Genomic DNA, 22,605 nt, shown 5'->3' on the forward strand with positions numbered 1-22,605 from the left:
CAAAAGGAACAATTGCTCCCAAGGACTGCTTTGTAGCGGTGCAATTAGGGCAGGACTTTGGGGCAAATAGCCAAACACCACACATGAGAATGGGCAGGAGAGGTTCCAATTGCATTTGCGTTGGCTTGTCATGTTTTCAAGTAAATAAAAATTTCCTACACAAATACACTTTCTCTCTCTTGCATGATACACTCTAAATGAGGCATGGACAAACTTTGGCCCTCCAGCATTTCAATACATAGGCAAACATTCAATGCATTTAGCATTATATACAATGAGATAAACAAATGCAAACAAAGGCAGGGGTTTCTCCTTGCATTTTCTGCTTCTGGAGGCGGTGCTCATCTCTGGCTCTGGGGAGGTGCCTTCCTCCATTTTCAAACCAAAGAGCCTGCATTGTCACCTCTTGGTTGTGTGGCCAGCAAGATTGCTTGGAGCATCCCTTTGCCTTTTTCCACTGAAGTATTTATCTATTCATGTTTGCATGTTTTCCTTTTTTTTTTTTTACAACACAATGTTGTTGTTTTATGCTACCTTTCTTCCAATCTATAATCCAAGGCACAAAACCAGATAGTTAAAAGGATAACCAGATAACATTTGCATGTTTTTGAAATGCTAGGTTGGCAGGAGCTGGAGCTGACAGACAGGAGCTCATCCTGTCTTGCAGATTTGAACTGCCAATCATCAGGTCAGCAGTTCAGCAGCACAAGGGTTTAACCCATTGTGCCACCTTGATGGACTAGGATTCTGAGGGACTGGGGTTCATATCATTGTATTGTCAAAGGCTTTCATGGCCGGAATCACTGGGTTGTTGTACGTTGTGACCTCACAACCTCTCAGGATGCCTGCCATAGATGCAGGTGAAACATCAGGAGAGAATACATCTAGAACATGGCCATACAGTCCAAAAAACCTACAACAACCCAGTTCATATCATTCAGCCACAGAAAACTGGTGGCTGACCTTTGGAAATCATAGGGATTCAATGACAAATCCCCTCTGATCAAATCTTCTAAAAATACCTATGATAGGATGACCATAAGTTGATAATAACTTGAAAGCCTATAAAGTGAAGCTGACAATAATGGACTGTTCCAAAAAGTGGACAAAAGTTGTGTTTTTCTTCCCCACAGAAGCACAGAGCTTAGAAATGTTGGAAGGCTTGAACTACAGTTTTCACAATCCTGCAGCCAGTATGATCAGAAGGGAATTTTGGGAGATACAGTCCAAAAAAGTAACTTTCCAATATTCTGGACAGCGCATGTTGCCAGAATTCCGAAGATTGCATGTTAACCGGAAAAAGGGAACATACAATGACTTAGAAACACCCCAAAAGTAATAAAGGAAAGTCTCTTTATATGACATGATTCAGTCATTCACAAAGAAAAGTGCTCAAATTATATTCTCTCATAAAACTGCGAAAATGAAAAACACTTAATAAGAATGATATCTGATACAATGCATATACATATTTTTAAACACTCGAGGAATGCTCCTGCAAATGTTCAATTTAGCCAGTTTCGATTGTTGAAAAACAAATCATGTGAATCCTCTTGCAGGTAGAGTACACTGAGCAGTTTTCATCATCTCTACAAACAGTCCAGGGATACCCCCAATATAGGGTTTGTTCAAACAGGCGAACTTGGTCCCACAGCCACGTTTAGCAAAAGTGTACACCTGGTCACCTAGGACAAAAAAGAGGGAGAAGTCAGCCTTTGTGAACATATCTCTGTTATTAATTTCATAGAATCACTCAGTCTAGATTCGGAAGGAATTACCAGGGCCATCTAGTCAAGCCACTGCCATGCAGGAATGCACAACTAAAGTACTCGTGAAAAATATGATCCAGCCTCTGTTTTAGGACCTCCAAAGATGGAGAGTCAGTCCACCACCATATGAAGCAATCCATTCCACTATCAAATAGGTCTTACAATAAAAAAATCCATCTAATATTTAAGTGGGATCTCTTGTTTTGTAATTTGAATCTACTGAACCTTGTTCTAATTTCAGGAACAGCAGAAAACAAGCTTGCTCCATCTGCTATATGGCATTACTTCAGATATTTAAAGATGGCTATCATGACACCTCTCTGGCTTCTTTTCCCCAAACTAAGCATATCTAGTCCCTAAGTTATTAAGTTACTGAGCCCCCGGTGGCACAATGGGTTAAAGTGCTGAGCTGCTGAACTTGCTGACCAAAAGGTCGCAGGTTCAAATCTGGGGAGCAGCGTGAGCTCCCGCTGTTAGCCCCGCTCCGGCGGGAAGGTAATAGCGCTCCATGAAGTCATGCTGGCCACATGATCTTGGAGGTGTCTATGGACAACGCTGGCTCTTCAGCTTATAAATGGAGATGAGCACCAACCCCCAGAGTCGGACACAACTGGACTTAATGTCAGGGGAAAACCTTTGCCTTTTACCTTAAGTTATTTCTATACCTTTTATTCAAACTCAGAAGTGGAGTGGCAAATCAAAAGACAACCTGGCAAAATGGCACTACCTAAAAGAACCCCACACCTTGTGTGACTGTGGAGCAGGACAAACAATTCCACATCTGCATGCTTGTCCACTATGCCCTGCCTCATGTACAGAGGAAGAATTGTTGGCGGCTACAGGCAATGCTGTTGCTGTTGCCCATTTTCGGTCAAAAGATATTTAGCTGCTTGTGCTCCTTCTATTTTTATCAGTTTTATATGAATTTATGCAATGCTTTTGATACAAAATAAATAAATACATTTATTATCTTGGTCACCTTTCTCTGATCATGTTCCAGCTTGTCAATATCCTTCTTCAGTTGGGCATAGTATCCTGGGAGACATCTGATCAAAGTAAGTGGGACTACTACTCCAAATCTGGATATTTTACATTCCAGCATTTATGTAGCCAAGAACAGTATTGGCTTTTTTGGTTGCCATATTAATCTGCTGATTCTTGTTTAGCTTGAGATCCACTAAGACCCCAGATCCTTTTCACAGGTATCACTTTCAAGCTAGGTCCCCCTTTCTGTATTTGTGCCTTAATAAGTTATTTAGATCCTGTCTTTGGATCCCATCCCTCCTACAATGAGCTAAAAACCATGGGGATGGGTTTTTTAATTCCTACTTGATCCTTGTGTGGTAGGTAGGCCTGCAAAAAGAAGAGTGACTGGGCCAAAGTTATCCACTGAGTTTCTAGAACCCTGTTCTACTATATGCCATGCAATACTCAAAGCAAAACAAACTAACCACTATGCCAATAACTATCATTTAAGGGGTCTCATGATCATCATCTCTCTATGGATTGGGGTGGGGAACAGCAACACCTAACACAACACATAACATCAATTATAACCCAGAAACTCATCATTATTGCAGATTCATTAGTTGTTGGTTTCATGGTTGCTTTTATAGTTGTTATAATGTTGTTTTTGTTTTGTTTTATGCTGTTGTTTATGCATTTTAATGTGTTATATTTTAACTCTGAATGACTGGGCTTGGTCTCTTTGTAAGCCACCCCAAGTCCCTTTGGAAAGATGGAGACGGGGTATAAAAATAAAGTTGTTGTGGTTATTATTATTATTATTATTATTAATAATAATAATAATAATAATAATTTAATATGCATTAAAATATACCAAGAGATCCTTTCAAATTCATAAATTAATAATAATAATAATAATCTTTATTTATATTCCACCCTCCACAAGAAACTCAGGGTGAATTACAGAATACATATATGGCAAACATTCAATGCTGTTATGCAATTAACAACAAAGACAGACAGTACACAGACAGAGGCAAAGGCTTCCCCCTTTTCATCTCTGGCATCTGGAGGCTGTGCTCAACTCCGGCCATGGGGAGGTGCTCTTGTTCCATTTACCATGCCGAGGAGCCTGTTGTCTGTGGACACCTTCTGACTGAATTGCCGGCATGTCTTCATGGGCTCCTTTTACCTCCCTGCCAAATTGATCAACTCACATTATTATTTTCAAACTCCTAGGTAGGCAGAAGCTAGGGCTGATGGAAGGAGCTCACCCCAACCCGTGGCTTTGAACTGCCAGCTTTTTGATTGGCAAGAGTTTTTGCAGCTGGTGGTTTAACCCCCTGTGTTATATTATCTGGATGGGCTTGCTAGAAGAGGCTGGTCTTTACTGCTGTTTTAAATTCAGAGATTGTCTCCAGCCGACATATTTCTCTGGTGCATCATTCCATCATCTGAAAGCAGCCAAAGAAAATGTCCTTTGGGTAACACTCAGCCTAGTTTTGACTGGGATCTCCAAAAGGCCCGAGGATATGGATGGGTTATATAAACAGTAACACAGTTATAGGATGTTTGGATGTTGGCGAGGCAGTAACTGCTTTACCCCTGTTGATCTCAAGGAAAGTATAATTTATTCCTGGCAGAGATAAAAAGTTTGAGCCAGGCGATCATAAAAAGTTCCCTGAAAGTTTTACCCATATGGAACAGAAATGGAGAAACCACGGTATTCCAAAAAGTAAAGCTCTAAAGCTTTTCAAGATGTTTGTTTCTAAATGTTGGGCTATGATCCTACACAAAAAAGACTTCCCAAACAACAAACAAAATTCCACTATCTGTTTTAGCTAAATTACCCAGATTTGTTTGTTTCCCTCCCTCTCCCTCTCTCTTTCTGTTTTCACCACTCAGTCCTTACCCTGTTGCACAGACATATCGTAGTAGATACATTTGCTCTCTTTTCCATGACATTTTAAGGTCTCCGTGGGCTTGCACATAGATTGTTTTGAGAAGCATCCAGAACAGAGTAGCCCATTTGGCTTGGTATTCATTGGTGGCACTGGGAAGAATCACATTTACTGTTAGGAGCAATATCCTGCATATCTTCTTGCAAAATGAAATGGGTGATACAAAACAGAAAGTGGTAAATGCCATCATAGAATCATTGAGTTGGAAGAGACCTCATGGGCCATCCAACAGCCTGCCAAGAAGCAGGACAATCACATTCAAATCACTTCCCAACAGATGACTGTCCAGCCTCTGCTTAAAAGCCTCCACCACACTCTGAAACAGAGAGTTCCACTGCTGAACAGCTCTCACAGGAAGTCCTTCCTCATGTTCAGGTGGAATCCCCTTTCCTGTACTTTGATGCCATTGTTCCACATCCTAGTCTCCAGGGCAGCAGAACACAAGCTTGCTCACTCCTCCCTATGACTTCCTCTCACATATTTATACATGACCATCATGTCTCCTCTCAGCCTTCCCTTCTGAAGCCTAAACATGCCTAGCTCTTTAAGCTGCTCCTCATAGGACTTGTTCTCCAGATGGAGCTAATCCATGTCCTGTAGCTTAGCTTTCCACTATAAGACTGAACTAAAAATGGCTCCCTCTCTTCCCATGGCCCTGGGGAAAGGGGCAGAACCAAAACTTAACAATGATAGACAGGTGGCTAGCCCTATGAATGCAAACCAAGGGAAGCCACCTTGTTGCAAATGCATGTAACCTTGGAATATATGCAAACACTCAATAGAAAAAAAATGAAGCTGAAGCTCCTGGTACAGCTATACCAGCACAGCAGGGAAAAGCAAATGTGTGTTCTTCAGATGAGGCTCAAACATTGCTTGGCTACATATATTCAGATTTTAATGTATTGCAGATTTAATTATTGGAAGAACCATTTCAGCCAGTGTAAATGTAACAGTCTTTCAATGGGAAATGTGGGCCTGCTTTTGGCTGATGAAAGAGTCAAATTAACTAGGCCTCACAACCTCCGAGGATGCCTGCTATAGATGCAGATGAAACATCAGGAGAGAATGTCTCTGGAACATGGAACAGCCTGGAAAACTCACAGCAACCCAGGGATTCTGGCCATGAAAGCCTTCAACAATACATTAACTAGGATTGTTGTTATGTGACTTCAGGTCAATTCAGCAGTGGCACATGCTGCCTCAGAGCCTGGTGGAATCTCCTTCTCTTGAGGTTTTTCCGGAAGGGCAGCATGGCTATCTGTCGGGAGGGCTTTGATTGTGGCAGAGGGGCTTATAGTTGCAGCTTGGCCTTTTCCTTTTCTTCCTAAGGGAGTAGCTGCAGCAAGGGACAGCCTTTTTGGAAAACTAGGATTGTTATGTGACTTCAGGTCAATTCAGAAGTGGCATATGCTGCCTCAGAGCCTGGTGGAATCTCCTTCTTTGGAGGTTTTTCAGGAAGGGAGGCATGGCCATCTGCCGGGAGGGCTTTGATTGTGGCAGAAGGGCTTATTGTTGCAGCTTGGCCTTTTCCTTTTCTTCCAAAGGGAGCAGCTGCAGCGAGGGGCAGCCTTTTTGGAAAACTAGGTGGGGCAGAGAAGGAAGGAAGGGAGAAAAGCCTCTCTTCCCAGACATGCAGCAGCAGCAATGGTAGCAGCCAGTGTCTGGAGCAAGCAGGGCAACTGGCGAACCTTTCTTTCAAAGAAATAAAGAAAAGTTGCAGGGGAAAAGAGACAAAGGGCCACTGGGATGAGATGCCCAAGACCAGAGTCACCTGAGGAGAAGGCAACACTTATTCGGGGTGAAGGGACAAAAGAGGCTGACATCTCTTTTCTCTACTCTTGAAGAGTTGACCTTTTCTGGGGCCCTGAACCCCAAGAAGGAAGGTAAGAAGGAACAAAGAGTGGAAGGAAGTCAAGAAAGGGAGGAAGGAAAGAAGCAAGGGAAGGAGGGAAACCTGAGATTACTTAAATGAATGCTTAGAAGGCATGATCATCAAGTTTGCAGATGACACGAAATTGGGAGGGATAGCCAATACTCCAGAAGACAGGAGCAGAATGCAAAACAATCTTAACAGATTAGAGAGTGAGCCAAAACTAACAAAATGAAGTTCAACAGGAACAAATACAAGATACTCCACTTAGGCAGAAAAAAATGAAATGCAAAGATACAGAATGGGGGGTGCGTGGCTCGAGAGCAGTACGTGTGAAAAAGGATCTTGGAGTCCTCGTGGACAACATGTTAAACATGAGCCAACAATGTGATGTGGCAGCTAAAAAAAGCCAATGGGATTTTGGCCTCCATCAATAGGAGTATAGTGTCTGCATCCAGGGAAGTCATGCTAACCCTCTATTCGGCCTTGGTTAGACCACACCTGAAATATTGTGTCCAATTCTGGGCACCACAATTGACAAGCTGGAATGTGTCCAGAGGAGGGTGACTAAAATGATCAAGGGTCTGGAGAACAAGCCCTATAATGAGCAGCTTAAAGAGCTGGGCATGTTTAGCCTGAAGAAGAGAAGGCTGAGAAGAGACATGATAGCCATTAGGCTTGGTTGATCAAGAAAAAAAATGGTTCTAAACTCGTTTCGTATGTAGGGGGTGCTGGAGGTTCGATTTTTAAATTATTTCCGAAATTTTCTTTAAAAAAAGATCAAAATTAGCAGGAAATACGAATCGTTTCCTTTGTTTCGGTAATGGAAGGTGCCCTTCCCTCCCTCCAGAACCATTAAAATCTTCCCTTCCATCCCTTGCTGCAGAAAAGAGAGGTGGGCATGGTCAAGCAAGCTCCTTGGAGGTCTCGCACCCAGTGACCAAGCACAGCGCTCCTTGGAGATTTTAAAACTAACACTTTTAAAATCTCTCACCTTTCTTTCTCTTCCCTGGCAAGCTGTCCAAGGGAGAGGTGGGCGTGGCCAAGCACAGCACTCCTTTGAGGTCACTGGGGGCGAGGCCTCCGAGGAGGGCTGTGCTTGACCACGGCCACCTCCTTCCTCTTTGCATCGGCGGCATTGCGAGGTGGCCGTGGCTACGCCCAGCTCTTCCGCATCGCCGCCTGTCGCCAGGGAGGTAGTCATGCCCACCTCGCAAAGCCGCCAATGCAAAGAGGAAGGAGATGGGCGTGGGCAAGAACAGCTGTTCCTAAAGGCCACGCCCCCAGCATTTACGATTCACTGGTGGAAGTCGTAAGGAAGATGGGGGCGCGGCTTCGATATGACAAAAACACTTCTGGGTTGCCAAAACGCATCGATATCCCTTCTAAAGGTAATTATTTAACAATTAATAACGAATTAAGAAATTAACGAACTGGATCAACCAAGCCTAATTGCCATGTATAAATATGTGAGAGGACGTCATAGGGAGGAGGGAGCAAGCTTGTTTTCTGCTTCCCTGGAGACTAGGATACAGAACAATGGCTTCAAACTACAAGAAAGGAGATTCCATCTGGATTTTTCTCAAGCATCTGACTGCTTCCCTTGTGAATGTCTGGGTTTTTTTTTTACTGTATCACTCAATGCTTGCAAAAATTATTCTTGTGGTACTACCACTCCAGAATTCCCCAGCCAGCATTCTGGTTGGGGGATTCTGGGATATATCATCCAAAAAGTAACTTCTGGGAATTCTGCAAGCAGCAATGGCCTTCAGAGTCTAAACTGAAAGTAGAAGGAATGAAGAAATAGTGGTAATGGAAAAATAGAAGTGAAGTTTATTGTTACTCCTTGCCTCTCTTTTAATCCTTTACCTATAATGTTCAGAGATTCCACCTGAACATTAGGAAGAACTTCCTGACTGTGAGAGCTATTCAGCAGTGGAACTCTCTGCCCCGGAGTGTGATGGAAGCTCCTTCTTTGGAAGCTTTTAAACAGAGTTTGGATGGCCATCTGTCGGGGGTGCCTTGAATGCAATTTTCCTGCTTCTTGGCAGGGGGTTGGACTGGATGGCCCATGAGGTCTCTTCCAACTCTATGATTGTATGAGTGGGCCAGGGGAAATTTAAACAGGGGGCACAATTGGCCAAACTTTGGACATGCCTGATCCAGAGAGTTTGAAATTGCCCAGTTGCAGTACTAAACGTAATCAACCCAGCATTCGGTGCATCTTAGTCAACCTAACTGTAAGAATAATTCTCTAGGAAGCAGTCTCTTTGTTGGGAACCATTTTCATCAGTATCAGCTTTAAAAGAAGAAGAAGAAGAAGAAGAAGAAGAAGAAGAAGAAGAAGAAGAAGAAGAAGAAGAAGGGGGAGTTTAAAAGCTCAGACACTCACATTTGACAGTTCCCCTGTTGCAGAGAGGCTTAGTGCAACACATCGCAGCTCTCCGTTTGCGCTGAGAAGGAAAAGTAAAGGTCGTGGAAGGTGGGAAACAGTAGCTTTTCCTGGTGCAACCTTTGTATGTAGACATCCATCTTTCATTCCCTGGGATTTCCATAGAAGAACAACAACAGCATCAGCATACATGTAGTCTAGCCATTCCCTCCACATTTGCAGGTTAAGCATTTGGTTACTCGTAGTTCATTGTATTTGTCACTTGTATTGCTGCCCTACATGACACTGAAAGAAAATACGTAGAAATGCTCTGTTCCATCTCCCACAAATCTATGTCCTCATACAAAGACATATGTATCTTCTGATAGCCTAGACCTGTGTTTCTAAGTGAATTCTGTCCATTATTATTAATATTACTATTAATACTATTATTATTATTATTATTATTATTATTATTATTATTATTGTGTGCTTTATCAAAAACACGAGGATGCTTACTAGAAGTGTGCATTTTTCATTAGTCCTCATAAGTCATATCAGATTTGTGGGAGCCCCCAGTGGCGCAGAGGGTTAAAGCCCTGTGACGGCAGGACTGAAGACCGACAGGTCGCAGGTTCGAATCCAGGGAAAGGCGGATGAGCTCCCTCTATCAGTTCCAGCTTCTCATGCAGGAACATGAGAGAAGCCTCCCACAAGGATGATAAAACATCAATTCATCTGGGTGTCCCCTGGGCAACGTCCTTGCAGACGGCCAATTCTCTCACACCAGAAGCGACTTGCAGTTTCTCAAGTCGCTCCTTATACTATATATATATATATATATATATATATATATAATCAGATTTGTCACATTTGTACCTATGAGGCAATATCAAACACATGGTCGGGGCCATGCCAAAAACTTAAGAATCGAAACTTACCCTATACTTTTTCATTTGCATTTTGTAAATTTCAGAAGCCTCCCAAAAGTCAGTTTTATTTTCAGCACAAGGAAGCAAAGCAAAGCCAAAAAGTATGCCTCTTTAAATTAATGGCCTCTTACCATTAATGGCTCCTCACCTCTCACCGTTAGGAGAGGGGAAACCGAGCAGAGTTCATTGGGAAAGAAAGCACAGAACTCTGGGAAATGTAGTTTGGGAAGGCAAGGAGGCCTATGGCAGAGAATGTAAAAAGCCCTGCCCTAAACTACAGTTTTCTGAATCAGCACCCCAAATAACTAAACTGAATCTAAAGTTCACCAAAAACTGATTTGTAACCCTTTTGGTACTAATGTTGGAAAGTGGTCCCTGGTCAAGTGGTCCCTGGTTAAGTAGTCCCTGCTCCAAGTGAACCTTACTTTGGAAACACTTTAGAAAGACTTTAGAAACATATAAATTGTAATTAGTCTCTCTGTCTTCTCATAATAATTACGTCATGTCCATCTAGGGTTTCTTTTTTTTTTTTTGAAAAAAATGTCTAGTAAAGTCCAATCTGTAGGGCATTTGTATGCAAATTTATATGCAACAGATCAATTTCCCAGACAGGAAAAGAATTCAGAAGTCAACAAGAAGATTTTATTTTTATTTTTACATATTTGTTACTATTTTTTCCTTTTTTTTCTTTTTCTTTTCAATAAACTTTTTTTCCTTTTTTCCCATTTTTACCCATTTTTTAAAAAACTTTCCTCCCCTACCCCCCCCCCGTCCCCCCCAACCCACTCCAATCTCTATTAGTAGGGAAACTTCCATACCCCTTTAACCATAGTTAACCATAGTTTGCATGCATAATTATGCTTTACCACAATATATCTAATAAACACAATGACATTTTTATATAGGTCCAGAGCATCACAACCTACTCCTTTCTGTTCTCACAGAAGATAGTGGCACCTAGAGATGCTCCCTTCTCAAAGATTTTAGATCTTCGATTGGCTTACCAAGGAAGAGATGGTCTTCTGATAGCCTAGACCTGTGCCATACCTACCTAATAAATATTCTGTAGTGACGATGAGACAATGCTTTTGTTTCTTTGGGCAAGAATATGGTGGCCCTGAACATGTGGAATTGGTGCTGCTACAGCGTTCACACAGCAAGCAAAAGCCTAGATTGGAGAAACAGCCAAATAATAATATGAAGAACTAAGGTCAGTTCCATCTTCTTCATTCTTGAGTAAGATTACTCCTCTGTCACATCATGTTGTTGCCAACCTCTCAATCTATCTATGTATATAATAAAAGTCAGTGTTTGTATGCGGAGGACGGGAGGTGTATGTGGCAGCGTTCTGACTGGCTGCCACTGTGGTACAATTTGCATATGGTCTCTGATTGACCACCCCCAACATTCCGAGGTAGCAGAGGGAAAAGGAAAGGGGCCTGAGGCTGTCAGAAATGGTTGGAGTTGAAGTCCAAAACACCTTGTGGCCCTCAACAATGACAGAACAAAACCAAACCTGGCACACAGACCCCCCCCCCCCCAAGACCCACTCTACATTCTGGTGCAGTTTCAGCAAGGATGGACCATGGATGACAGGACTTGCAGTACTTTAACTCACTTCCTTAGAGTACTGTGGCCCACACCAAGGACGGATCAGGACCAAACTTGGCAAACTTGGCACAGATCAGGACCAAACAATGGCCAACTTTACAAGCTAGTGCAGTTTAGGGTAGGATGGGCCACAAATGATGGGATTTGCAGTACTTTCACCCGATTCACTTTCCACAGAACATTGTAGCCCCTACAAATCACTGACCAGGTCCAAACTTGGCACACAGAGCCCCCATGACCCACTCTACATCCTGCTGCAGTTTGAAGGAGGATGGGCCATGGATGATGGGACTTGCAGTACCTTCACTCACTCACTGAAACCACTGCCACCCTCATCCAATAAAGACCAAACTTGCCACACAGAACCCCCATGACCCACTCTATATCCTGCTGCTGTTTGGAGGAGGGTGGACCATGGATGATGGGACTTCAAAACAATGCAACCATCATCCAATGACCAATAAAAACCAAACTTGGCATACAGAACCACCATTACCCACTTTCTCTAATAACCCGGGTAGCGCCAGGTCCCCAAGCTAATCTCTTATAAAGTACAGGCTTCTTTGGAAATAGCAGAGCTATAGCAGAACTCCAATATGTTCTGCTATAACTCCTTATGACAGAGTTCTGGTTAAGGGATTCTAGGAGCTGGACTCCCCAACATTCATTTTTCAAAGTTCTGGATGGGAGTAATGGTGGTCTTAACTCAAAAAAAACTGGAAGGCTAAACTGGAAAGCATTGTCCTAGTCCTAAGACATGGTGGGCTTAGTAATGCATGCCTGCATTGGCTCTCTCTTGCCCTCTGAGTGGTTTCTCTGTTGAGGGCTACTGCAGTTGACTTTAACATTCGAAGTCCAAATATCAGGAATAATCCACAGAAATCAAAGTACAGGAGTAACATCAAAAACCAGGAATACAAAACCAGAATAAATCCAAGACATGAGATGCAGGAACAGTCTTCAAAACTTGGAATCATGAGCCATGAACAAAAGGAAACATGGAACATGGAACTAGAAATCCCTTGACTAGACAATAGATCTATACTCAAGCACCAATGTTGCCTGGACTGAAGGACCCATCTACTGGGCTAGCTAATACAGAAACAGAGTTTTGTATTCTGGTGGGGGTGGTGTCTTCTCTTCTTCTAAGATCAAAAAAGTGAACCCCCCCCCCCTCCTCCTCTCCTTCCTTTTCGTCTTCTTTTTCACCACTATTTTATTTGGGTTGATGTGGCTTTAGTTCTGTCATTATTATCCCTACCACCACTACTACTGCCTGTAGTAACTGCTGCAAACTGGAGCAGAGGAAACTCCAAAGTATTCAGATGGATAATTCATGTGTACTGCCCATCCCTCACCTAAAGGATTATATTCTACTAGCCATCCCCTGCCATGCATTGCTGTGGCCCAGTCTGTGTATATGTGCTTTGTGTGTCTATATGTGTATGTATATATATTTGTGTATATGTGTGTTTGCATATATACATATATGGTTTTGTGCATGTGTTGTAATGTAATTTTTCTTTTTTGTCTTTTAAGTCTCTTCTGCTGCGTCATCCGGAGAGGCCCTGCTCATGATTCCGCCTGCGTCGCAGGCGCTTGGTGGGGACACGAGACAGGGCCTTCTCTGTACCCCCCCCCCCCCGACTCTGGAATGCCCTCCCAAAAGATCTCAGACAGGCCCCTACATTGGTAGTCTTTAGAAAGAACTTGAAGACCTGACTATTCCGATGTGCCTTTCCAGAATAGGAATCTCCAATAACAAGTCCCAGAAGCACTTTAGTAGAACTAAGATTGCTGCACACTGCACATTGCACTTGCCCTACAGTCCTCACATACCACCTATCACATCAGCACTTTTAATCCTGTACCCCTTACTCTGGCCTGGCCCAGTTTTCATAGTGTTTTGATGTATTGTTTATTGCATGTCGTTAATATTGCTTTAACTGTTTTTAATTTTGCTTTAGGTGTTGTATTGTTGTGTTGTGTTTTGAGGCCTTGGCCTTTGTAAGCCGCATCGAGTCCTTTGGGAGATGCTAGTGGGGTACAAATAAAGATAATAATAATAATAATAATAATAATAATAATAATAATAATTTTAGTGTTTTTTGAGTGACAGTCACTCGTTGGCCTGATAGGTGTATTGTGTCCAAATTTGGTATCAATTCTTCCAGTGGTTTTTGAGTTATATTAATCCCACAAATGAACATTACATTTTTATTTATATAGATGGACTTACCTGTAGCAAGCAGGGAAAGGAAACAGATCAGCGATGTCAGCATAGTCTTGAGAACATATCAGAAAAAGAAAGGAAAATTGGGGCTTAGGTAGCATCTGCAGGAGAAGTATCTAAGTTGGTCTAAGTCAGTAGAGCAATGGCTCCCAACCTGTGAGTCCCCAAATGTTTTGGCCTTCAACTCCCAAAAATCCTAACAGTTGGTAAACTAGCTGGGATTTCTGGGAGTTGTAGGTCAAAACACCCGGGGACCCACAGGTTGAGAATCACTGCAATAGTGTGTCTATCCTGGAATAGCAATTTTAAAAAAAGAATTGTGCAAGGTGCTGAATATTATCCTTTAAAATAAGCCTGGTAGTTTGGATAGCTCCCCTAAGACTACTAATCTTATTCCCATGTCTAGACAGGATAACAGGGTGAAGGGAGAGCGCAGAAAAGGGATTGCATAATATATCTGGAAGGATGAACACCATTTTAAATTATTTTCCCTATGATAGATAGATAGATAGATAGATAGATAGATAGATAGATAGATAGATAGATTTGGAATTCTAAATACAAATTTCTCTTTTGATTGGTATTAATTTTGTCTCTTTACACTGTGGAGGCTTTAAAGTGTAGTGCAAAAAATGCCTTCCAAAATTAACTATCCGGAGTACATTGTGATTTGCCTTCATTTGAATGTGTTTTGGCATTATGCACACTTAAGGTAAAAGTAAAGGTTTCCCCTTGACATTAAATCTAGTCATGTCCAACTCTGGGGGTTGGTGCTCATCTCCATTTCTAAGCTGAAGAGCCAGCATTGTCCATAGACACCTCCAAGGTCATGTCGCTATCATGACTGCATGGAGTCCTGTTACCTTCCTGCTGAGGCAGTACCTATTGATCTATGAGAGTTGAGTGAAAAGTAATGCCTCCACCTTCACAACTCCTCCACAGATGGGAGTACTGGTATGTGGCAGGTACTGGCTTGTTCAGTAGACTCTCCTCTACAGTTCCATTTTGGCGGGAAGCCTTAGCATTGAACGGTTGTGTTGTTAAAGTGCAAAGTATGGAACCCTGTGCAGACATCGGTCAATGCAACTTAAGCCACATGCAGTCATTGAATTCTTGACAGCAGAAGGTGTCACCCCAAAGGAGATTAATCAGAGAATACAAGCTGTTTATGGTGATTGTGTTAATGTGAGTACTGTGCGTCATTGGGCAAGTAAGTTTAAAGATGTTGAGGTGGGAACATCTGACTTGCATAACAAACAAAGAGTTGGATGTCCTGTGACAGCAACCATCGAGTTTCAAAAGCAAAAGGTTGACAGATTGATTCAGGATGATCGTCGAAATGCATAATTGGCATTTCACAAGAACATATGGGTCACATTATTGCTTTGCTTGGCTATCAGAAGATCTGTGCACGATGGGTACCCAGAATGAGAGAACTGCGAGACTCTGGTTGAAGAAATAGAATGTCAACTTCTTCCATGACAGCTTCAGAAAACTTGTTCATTGTTGGCAGAAATGTATTCAATTGTCTCATGATTATGTGGAAAAGTGAATAGTGATAGTTAAAGAGCACATTCTAAGGATTACATCTACGTTTGATGTATTAAAATATTCCCATCCAAACCCAAGTAATGAAGATGGAGGCATTACTTTTCAATCAACCCTCGTACTCATATTTGCATGTTTTCTTGGTTAGCAGAAGATGGGGCTAACAGTGGGAGCTCACTCCGCTCCCTAGATTTGAACCGCCAATCTTTCGGTCAGCAAATTCAGCAGCTCAGTGATTTAACCCACTGCACCACTAGGGGGTCCTATGCACACTTACCTGGGAGTAAGTCCAATATAACTCAGTAGAACTTACATTGGAGTAAATACACAGTTGGCAATTACATGTGCTGGCCTCTTTTGTGTGGTTTTTGAATCCAACATGAGGTCTTTAGCAGTCAGTTATGTACCATTGATCAGACACTGTCAAGAAACTGGATACCATTTGTGTTCCAAAGAAAACTGCTATTTCATAGTTGGTTCCATAATTATCTTAATGACACATTCTCTATGAGAAACAAGGATCGTTACTGGAGCTGAGATAGCTTTCCAGAACATGTCTGCTAGAGTTACCCAGGTGACAGCTCTGAAAATACCCTTCTGCTTGTTGTCATTATGACATCACTGTGGTATTTTCCCCCAGCTTCTGTTTATAAGCATAATTCTCTCTTATACGTGTGGTTCCCACTTCTCAAATAGTCCTGAATCATATTGGTCAATCCCCAAGCAGAGTAAATTTACTGAGTCAATCCATGGTGAGTCAAGACATAAGTAAAGTGTACTGAATGCACAGGACTGCTCTAGATGGAACTGATGATGGAATTCAGGCCATTGTTATGAAAGGGGAAAGAGGAGGAAATATGCATCTTTGGGTGGATTGAGTAATAAAAGTAAAATGAATGTGTTTTATTATGTGCTTTCATATTGTTTCCAACTCTTGGCAACTCTAAAGGGGTTTCTGGGGCTGAGATTCTGTGATTCACCCAAAATCATCCAATGGATTTCTATGGCCAAACAGCAAATCAAATCCTGGTCCCCATAGTCATAGTACAGGGTTAGTCAAAATGCATAGGCCAATAAGCCATTCAATTGAATGGCTTATTGGCCTATGCATTTTGACTAACCCTGTACAATGCTCAAACTACTACATCAATATTTCTTAACCTGGGGGTCGCGACCCCTGGGGGGGGAGTCTTAGGGACCGCCTCATTCCTTTTCTCCATCAGTGGTCACCTCGATCCACCCAGGAAAATCTCCTATACATCCCGGGCCCTTGGGAGGTACACCTGGAAGCTAAAAGGCGTAGAGCTTTTTCGACCTATGCTCCAATTCTGTGGAACTCATTGCCTCCATACATTAGAGCAATGTCGGAGTTGCAACCTTTTGTAAAGGCACTCAAGACTTGGCTGTTTGGTTGTGCATTTAAGTAATCAGATCTAATTTGCCAAATAGTCACTGTTGAATGTTTTTATGTTGAATGTTTTTATATTGTGTAAATGCTATTTTAGATTGTAAGTCGCTTGGAGCACCTTGGTGGAGAGCGACTAATTAAGAAATAAAGTGAAGTGAAGTGAAGAAGTGTAGGAAGGGTTTCAGAAGGGTCACCAAAGACCATCAGAAAACACATGATGGCCTTAGGAACCCCTTTGGAAGAGAAGACTCCACCAGTCCTTCTCTACCTTTTTGGAAACAGAGGGCAAAAAGCCCTCCTCCTGCTGTGATTGGCTGGCCTTTCAGCTGACCTCTCAGCTAAGGGGAGGGCTGTTTCACAGACTGTAAGTGGGGAGGGGTGAGCTCTCTCCTAAATCACTATCAATTCCTCCCAAATCCCTCAGGTATTTTCTGTTGGTCATGGGAGTTCTGTGTGGGAAGTTTGACCCAATTCTATCATCGCTTTGAGTCCCTCTCAGGGTGAGAAAATTGCTATATAAATACAATAAATAAATAAATAAATAAATGCTCTTTGATTGTAGGTGAACTATAAATCCCAGCAACTACAATCCCAAATGTCAAGGTCTATTTCCCCCAAACTCCATCAGTGTTCACATTTGGGCATATTGAGCCAAGTGTGGTCTAGATTCATCATTGTTTGAGTCCACAGTGCTCTCTGGCTGTAGGTGAACTACAACTCCAAAACTCAAGATCAATGCTCACCAAACCCTTCCAGTATTTTCTGTTGATCATGGGAGTTCTGTGCGCCAACTTTGGTTCAATTACAACATTGATGGAGTTCAGAATGGTCTTTGATTGTAGGTTAACTCTAAATCCCAGCAACTATAACTCCCAAATGACAAAATCAATTCTGCCCCAACCTCACCAATATTCAAATTTGGGCATATTGGGTATTTGTGCCAAATTTGGTCCAGTGAATAAAAATACATCCTGCATATCAGATATTTACATTACAATTCATAAAAGTAGCAAAATTACAGTTATGAAGTAGCAACGAAAATAATGTTATGGTTGGGGGTCACCACAGCATGAGGAACTGTATTAAGGGGTCACAGCATTAGAAAGGTTGACAAACACTGTACTACATGTATTGTAAAATTGGTCTATTCCTTTGCCAAAGGAAGCCTTTATTACTAGGTACAGTGCAGGCAACTTTCACAAATGGTTTCCAGTAGTGATGAAACAAACATTAGAAAATATAGTGCCACATACATGACTGTGAAGAGGGAATATTACAGAGATTGCCTCCCAATTGTGTCACATTGTTTGACTTTGGTGTGTCATGAGCAAACCTAATGTGAAACTGTCAAGATGACATATTGGAGACTTGATATGATTGTTATGAGCATGCCAGGAGCTTTGCACAGTAATAAAGGCAAAAGACAAGGTCCCATCCATGTTACGTTCTGCATTTTGTGAGGAAAGGCAACAGGGAGACGTGAGGAAGGAACAAGGATATGCAAATATGTGCAAATGGATTCTGGGATATAGATTAATTTATTCAATGTATATCCTGCCTTTTTCCTTCCAATCTAGCCCAATTCCCTCCATATCTGCCAAACCTAAAGTTTACACCACATTACTAGCTAAAGAAGAAGTTGCATATTGCTTAATTTTGGTTTGCCAAAATTGCTCTTTGAGACATTTGGGGTTTTTTTCCACTGTCATATAATCCAGATTATCAAGATTGCCATATAATCCAATTCAAAGCAGATAACCTGGACAGATAAGTGTAGAAGGGGCTATAAAAGTCACAATTTGGCCCCATCTGCACAGTCATATAAATCCAGATTATCTGCTTTGAAGTGGATTATATAGAAGTGTAGACTCATATAATCCAGTGTATGGTGGAATGAAAATCACATGTAGTTCACATTTTATCAATCCACCCATTGTCTTGCCAGAGAAAGAAAATATGCCACGCAGATGATCAGTAAAGAATAAGAAGTTTACTCTTTGTAATGCAGAGCAACATATATACAATCATGCGAACAATTGCATTGACTCACACAACATCCTTTCAGAGAGATTCGAATGATATTTAGGTGCCCATGTGGAAGTTCCCCTTCCAGCAGCTCATGATGAAAGAACTGTCTCTCTCTCTGTCTGCAAGCTCCTGCACAGCTAAAGCCCAAATATGTAACTGTTGTCAAAACTCCCAGATTCGGCTAGCTTCTTGGGCATGTCCCAAACAATCAGCTTCGTGCTTTGCATTTTCAGTTAATACACTCACCAACTGATTTTTTACATGTCCTAACAGTTCAAAGCAGAGAATGTGTCTTATCCAATTTGATAATCTGAATTATATGGCAGTGTAAAGGGGCCTTTGATAGAGAATTGACCTATTAGATGCTAATGAAGGTTCGATTCTCTCGCTCTATGCACTTATGGCTCTTCCTGTAAAGTTGTGCTTTTGCTGGGAAGAGTTTGCATTTTGCCAGCACACTTTGTCCCAATTTTTAAAGGTTCATTGCCCAGAAAGAGTTTTTGTGGCTCTTTTGTTTATTGTGTGGTGTGGCGCCGCCTACACTCTGAGAGGATATCTATTCTATGTACATTTTAATTTATTCCTTCATCCTGAACAACTGTTCTATTATGAGGGAGTGCTATGCATTTCGACATTCCCATCAAGCTGCTGTTCTCTGGTTTTCCTGGGGAAAACCAACTCCATTAAACTGCTGCATCCCTTAGTGTGTTGTAAAGAGACAGTAATTCACTTCAAAACACTTGTCTCCTATACCTAAGCTATACCTTTATATCTCAAGTCACATGAAATCTTTCCAAAGACCTGTTGCAGATACTTTCTCCATAACTTGAACTAGAGGCATCACTTGGACCCCTTCTTCTTGTTGTTGTTCATTCGTTCAGTCATCTCCGACTCTTCGTGACCTCATGGACCAGCCCACACCAGAGCTCCCTGTCGGCCGTCACCACCCCCAGCTCCTTCAAGGTCAGTCCAGTCACTTCAAGGATGCCATCCATCCATCTTGCCCTTGGTCAGCCCCTCTTACTTTTACCTTCCACTTTCCCCAGCATAATTGTCTTCTCCAGGCTTTGCTGTCTCCTCATGATGTAGCCAAAGTACTTCAACTTTGTCTCTAGACCCCTTCTACACTGCCCTATACCTTAGGATCTTATCCCAAATTATCCCAAATCATCAACTCCGCTGGACAGGCCATGTTGTCCAGATGCCCAACCACTGTCTCCCAAAGCAGTTGCTCTATTCTGAACTCAAGAATGGAAAGTGGAATGTTGAAGGACAGGAAAGGAGATTTAAGGATGGGCTCAAAGCCAACCTTAACAACTCTGGCATAGACACTGAGAACTGGGAAGCCCTGGCCCTTGAGCGCTCCAGCTGGAGGTCAGCTGTGACCAGCAGTGCTGTAGAATTTGAAGAGGCACAAATGGAGGGCGAAAGAGAGAAACGTGCCAAGAGGAAGGTGCTTCAAGCCAACCCCAAGAGGGACCGCCTTCCACCTGGAAACCGATACCCTCACTGTGAGAGAAGATGCAGATCAAGAATAGGACTCCATGGTCGCCTACAGACCCACCGCCAGGACACTACACTCGAACTACGAGGGATCGCTTAATTATCCCAAATTATCTGCTTTAAACTGGATTGTATGAGTCTCTACTGCCAGATAATCTGGGATAAGACGAGAATCTGGGATCAGATCCTGGGATATAGGGTTAGTGTGGAAGAGGCCAATATCTCCTTGCTTTCTGCCCATCCCTATTGGCATGATGACATTTAGTCTCTCACGGCAATAAAAGAAATGCATGGCTTTACTGCCTAGCAATAAAACTTCCACTGTTTTTTCTAACAGAACTACCTGGATCAATTGCAAACAAAGGTAGGGCTGTTGTCACTGGCAATGCCAGGCACAGGGCTGGCATAATTGGAGACCCACACCCTGCTCGGGTGCCAAGGTTTCCTTGACTTTGCTTCCCTTTCTTTCTGCTACCATTAAAACTAAGATAAGAGGTCTAAATGGGGTTTTTTTTCCTATTTAGATCTAGAGCAATGGTTCTCAACCTATGGGTCCCCAGGTGTTTTGGCCTACAACTCCCAGAAATCACAGCCAGTTTACCAACTGCTGGGATTTCTGGGAGTTGAAGGCCAAAACATCTGGGGACCCACAGGTTGAGAACCACTGCTCTGGAGAGACTGAGCTGAGCAGAAGACAGCGACAATTTCTATTGATAACAAGAGCAAGGAGGTTGTCATATCCAAAATGGAAGGGTCACTTAATGCCTCTTTCTGCTCGCCTGAAGCCACTGGATGTGGGTTTATAGCGTGACACATGGAATCTTGAAATCCTGAAACTCTGCCAAACAAAAACCTCAACCTCCAATTTTCAGCCTGGTTTTGCCCCACAGCAAGCCAAATATGAAAACATGTAAAAAGTATCCTCACTCTTACAAGCATCCCAGAAACCAAGACCATCTTCAGTCCCTCACAAAATGTTGACAGTAAATGTTATGATGTTACTTTCTGGTCCATTTTGATGTGGAGTAATGAAAGGCGCAAAGATTACTGCAGAAGACGTTTACTTCTTGGGAGAAGAGTAATGACCAATCTCGATAAAATAGTGAAAAGTAGAGATATCACACTGGCCACAAAGATCCGCATAGTTCAAGCAATGGTATTCCGCGTAATAACCTATGGATGTTAGAACTGGACCATAGGGAAGGCTGAGTGAAGGAAGATAGATGCTTTTGAACTGTGGTGTTGGAGGAAAATTCTGAGTGTGCCTTGGACTTCAAGAAGATCAAACCAGTCCATACTCCAGGAAATAAAGCCTTCCTTCCAGTGACCAAGCCTGCTCACTGGAGGGAAGGATATTAGAGGCAAAAATGAAGTACTTTGACCACATAATGAGAAGAAAGAAAAGCTTGGAGAAGATAATGATGCTGGGGGAAATTGAAGGAAAAAGGAAGAGGGGCTGACCAAGGGCAAGATGGTTGAATTGTATCCTTGGGGTGACTGGCTTGACTTTGAAGGAGCTGGGGGTGGCCGCGGCCAATAGGGAGCTCTGGTGTGGGCTGGTCCATGAGGTGACAAAGATTTGGAAGAGACTGAATGAATAAACAACAACAAAATGAAAGCGCATAAGGGAATTTGTAGGAATTGGGTCCTACAAACCACATAGGTACCCACCCTTGTTTGAAGGATGGCATCATGGTTTGAATGTTAGACTATGACTTTGGAGATCAGGACTTGAATCCATGCTCAGACAAGATAAGTCAATGGGTGACCCTGGGCACTCTCAGCTCCTTAATAACCTTGTGACAGGCTCACCTAAGGCTTGCCATACATCAGAAGAAAACTGGAGTCATACAACAGCAAGAAAATGCTCTCTCTGCTTACCTCCTCACTTTTTCTGCTTCTTAAGGCATCACATTTTGACAGACCAAATCCACAGAGATCCAGTTTAATTGTAATACATCATTTCAAATGAAGAATGGCCCACTTATTGGAAAGGAGGAAAGAAGTTGTGTGAATTGTGAAACTCTCCTGCCAGCCCCTGTTGTCAAAACAGTGGAATGTGTTTTCACTGTCAACTGCATGTCAACATCTGCCCAACATAAGAAAGTAGTCTCGCTTATCCGACATTCCGTCTTATCTGACGCTCTTATCCAACACTCCCCTTTTTCTCCAGCATTTTCCCTTCAATTAAAGGAGTGCTATTCAACTCTCTCTCCATTTCCAGTAAGTGAAAAAGGCAAGACAAGAAGAAAGTGGAGGGAGGAAAGGGGAAAAGAGGCAGGACTGGAAGCAGAAGCATCCTCCCTCCTTCCCTCTGTGATTTCCACACTCCTCTCCACACCCGGGCATTTCCTGCTGGACTTCTCTAGCACCAAGGCATTGCTTTAACCGTTTGAGTCCTTGTT

General features: G+C 42.4%; 1 protein-coding gene across 1 annotated transcript; it reads right to left on the minus strand.

Annotated features, from left to right (window-relative positions):
• Positions 1–1,539: 1,539 nt before the first annotated feature.
• On the minus strand, positions 1,540–13,762 carry LOC132780590 (phospholipase A2 inhibitor and Ly6/PLAUR domain-containing protein-like). The gene is made up of 5 exons (XM_060784319.2): positions 13,720–13,762; positions 10,921–11,037; positions 8,959–9,108; positions 4,648–4,788; positions 1,540–1,685 (listed from the first exon to the last, which is right to left on the minus strand). The coding sequence occupies exons 1-5, from the start codon at positions 13,760–13,762 to the stop codon at positions 1,540–1,542; spliced, it is 597 nt and encodes a 198-aa protein (XP_060640302.1).
• Between the last annotated feature and the right edge of the window lie 8,843 nt (positions 13,763–22,605).

Source organism: Anolis sagrei, chromosome Y, assembly GCF_037176765.1.
Source record: "Anolis sagrei isolate rAnoSag1 chromosome Y, rAnoSag1.mat, whole genome shotgun sequence".
NCBI lineage: Eukaryota > Metazoa > Chordata > Lepidosauria > Squamata > Dactyloidae > Anolis > Anolis sagrei.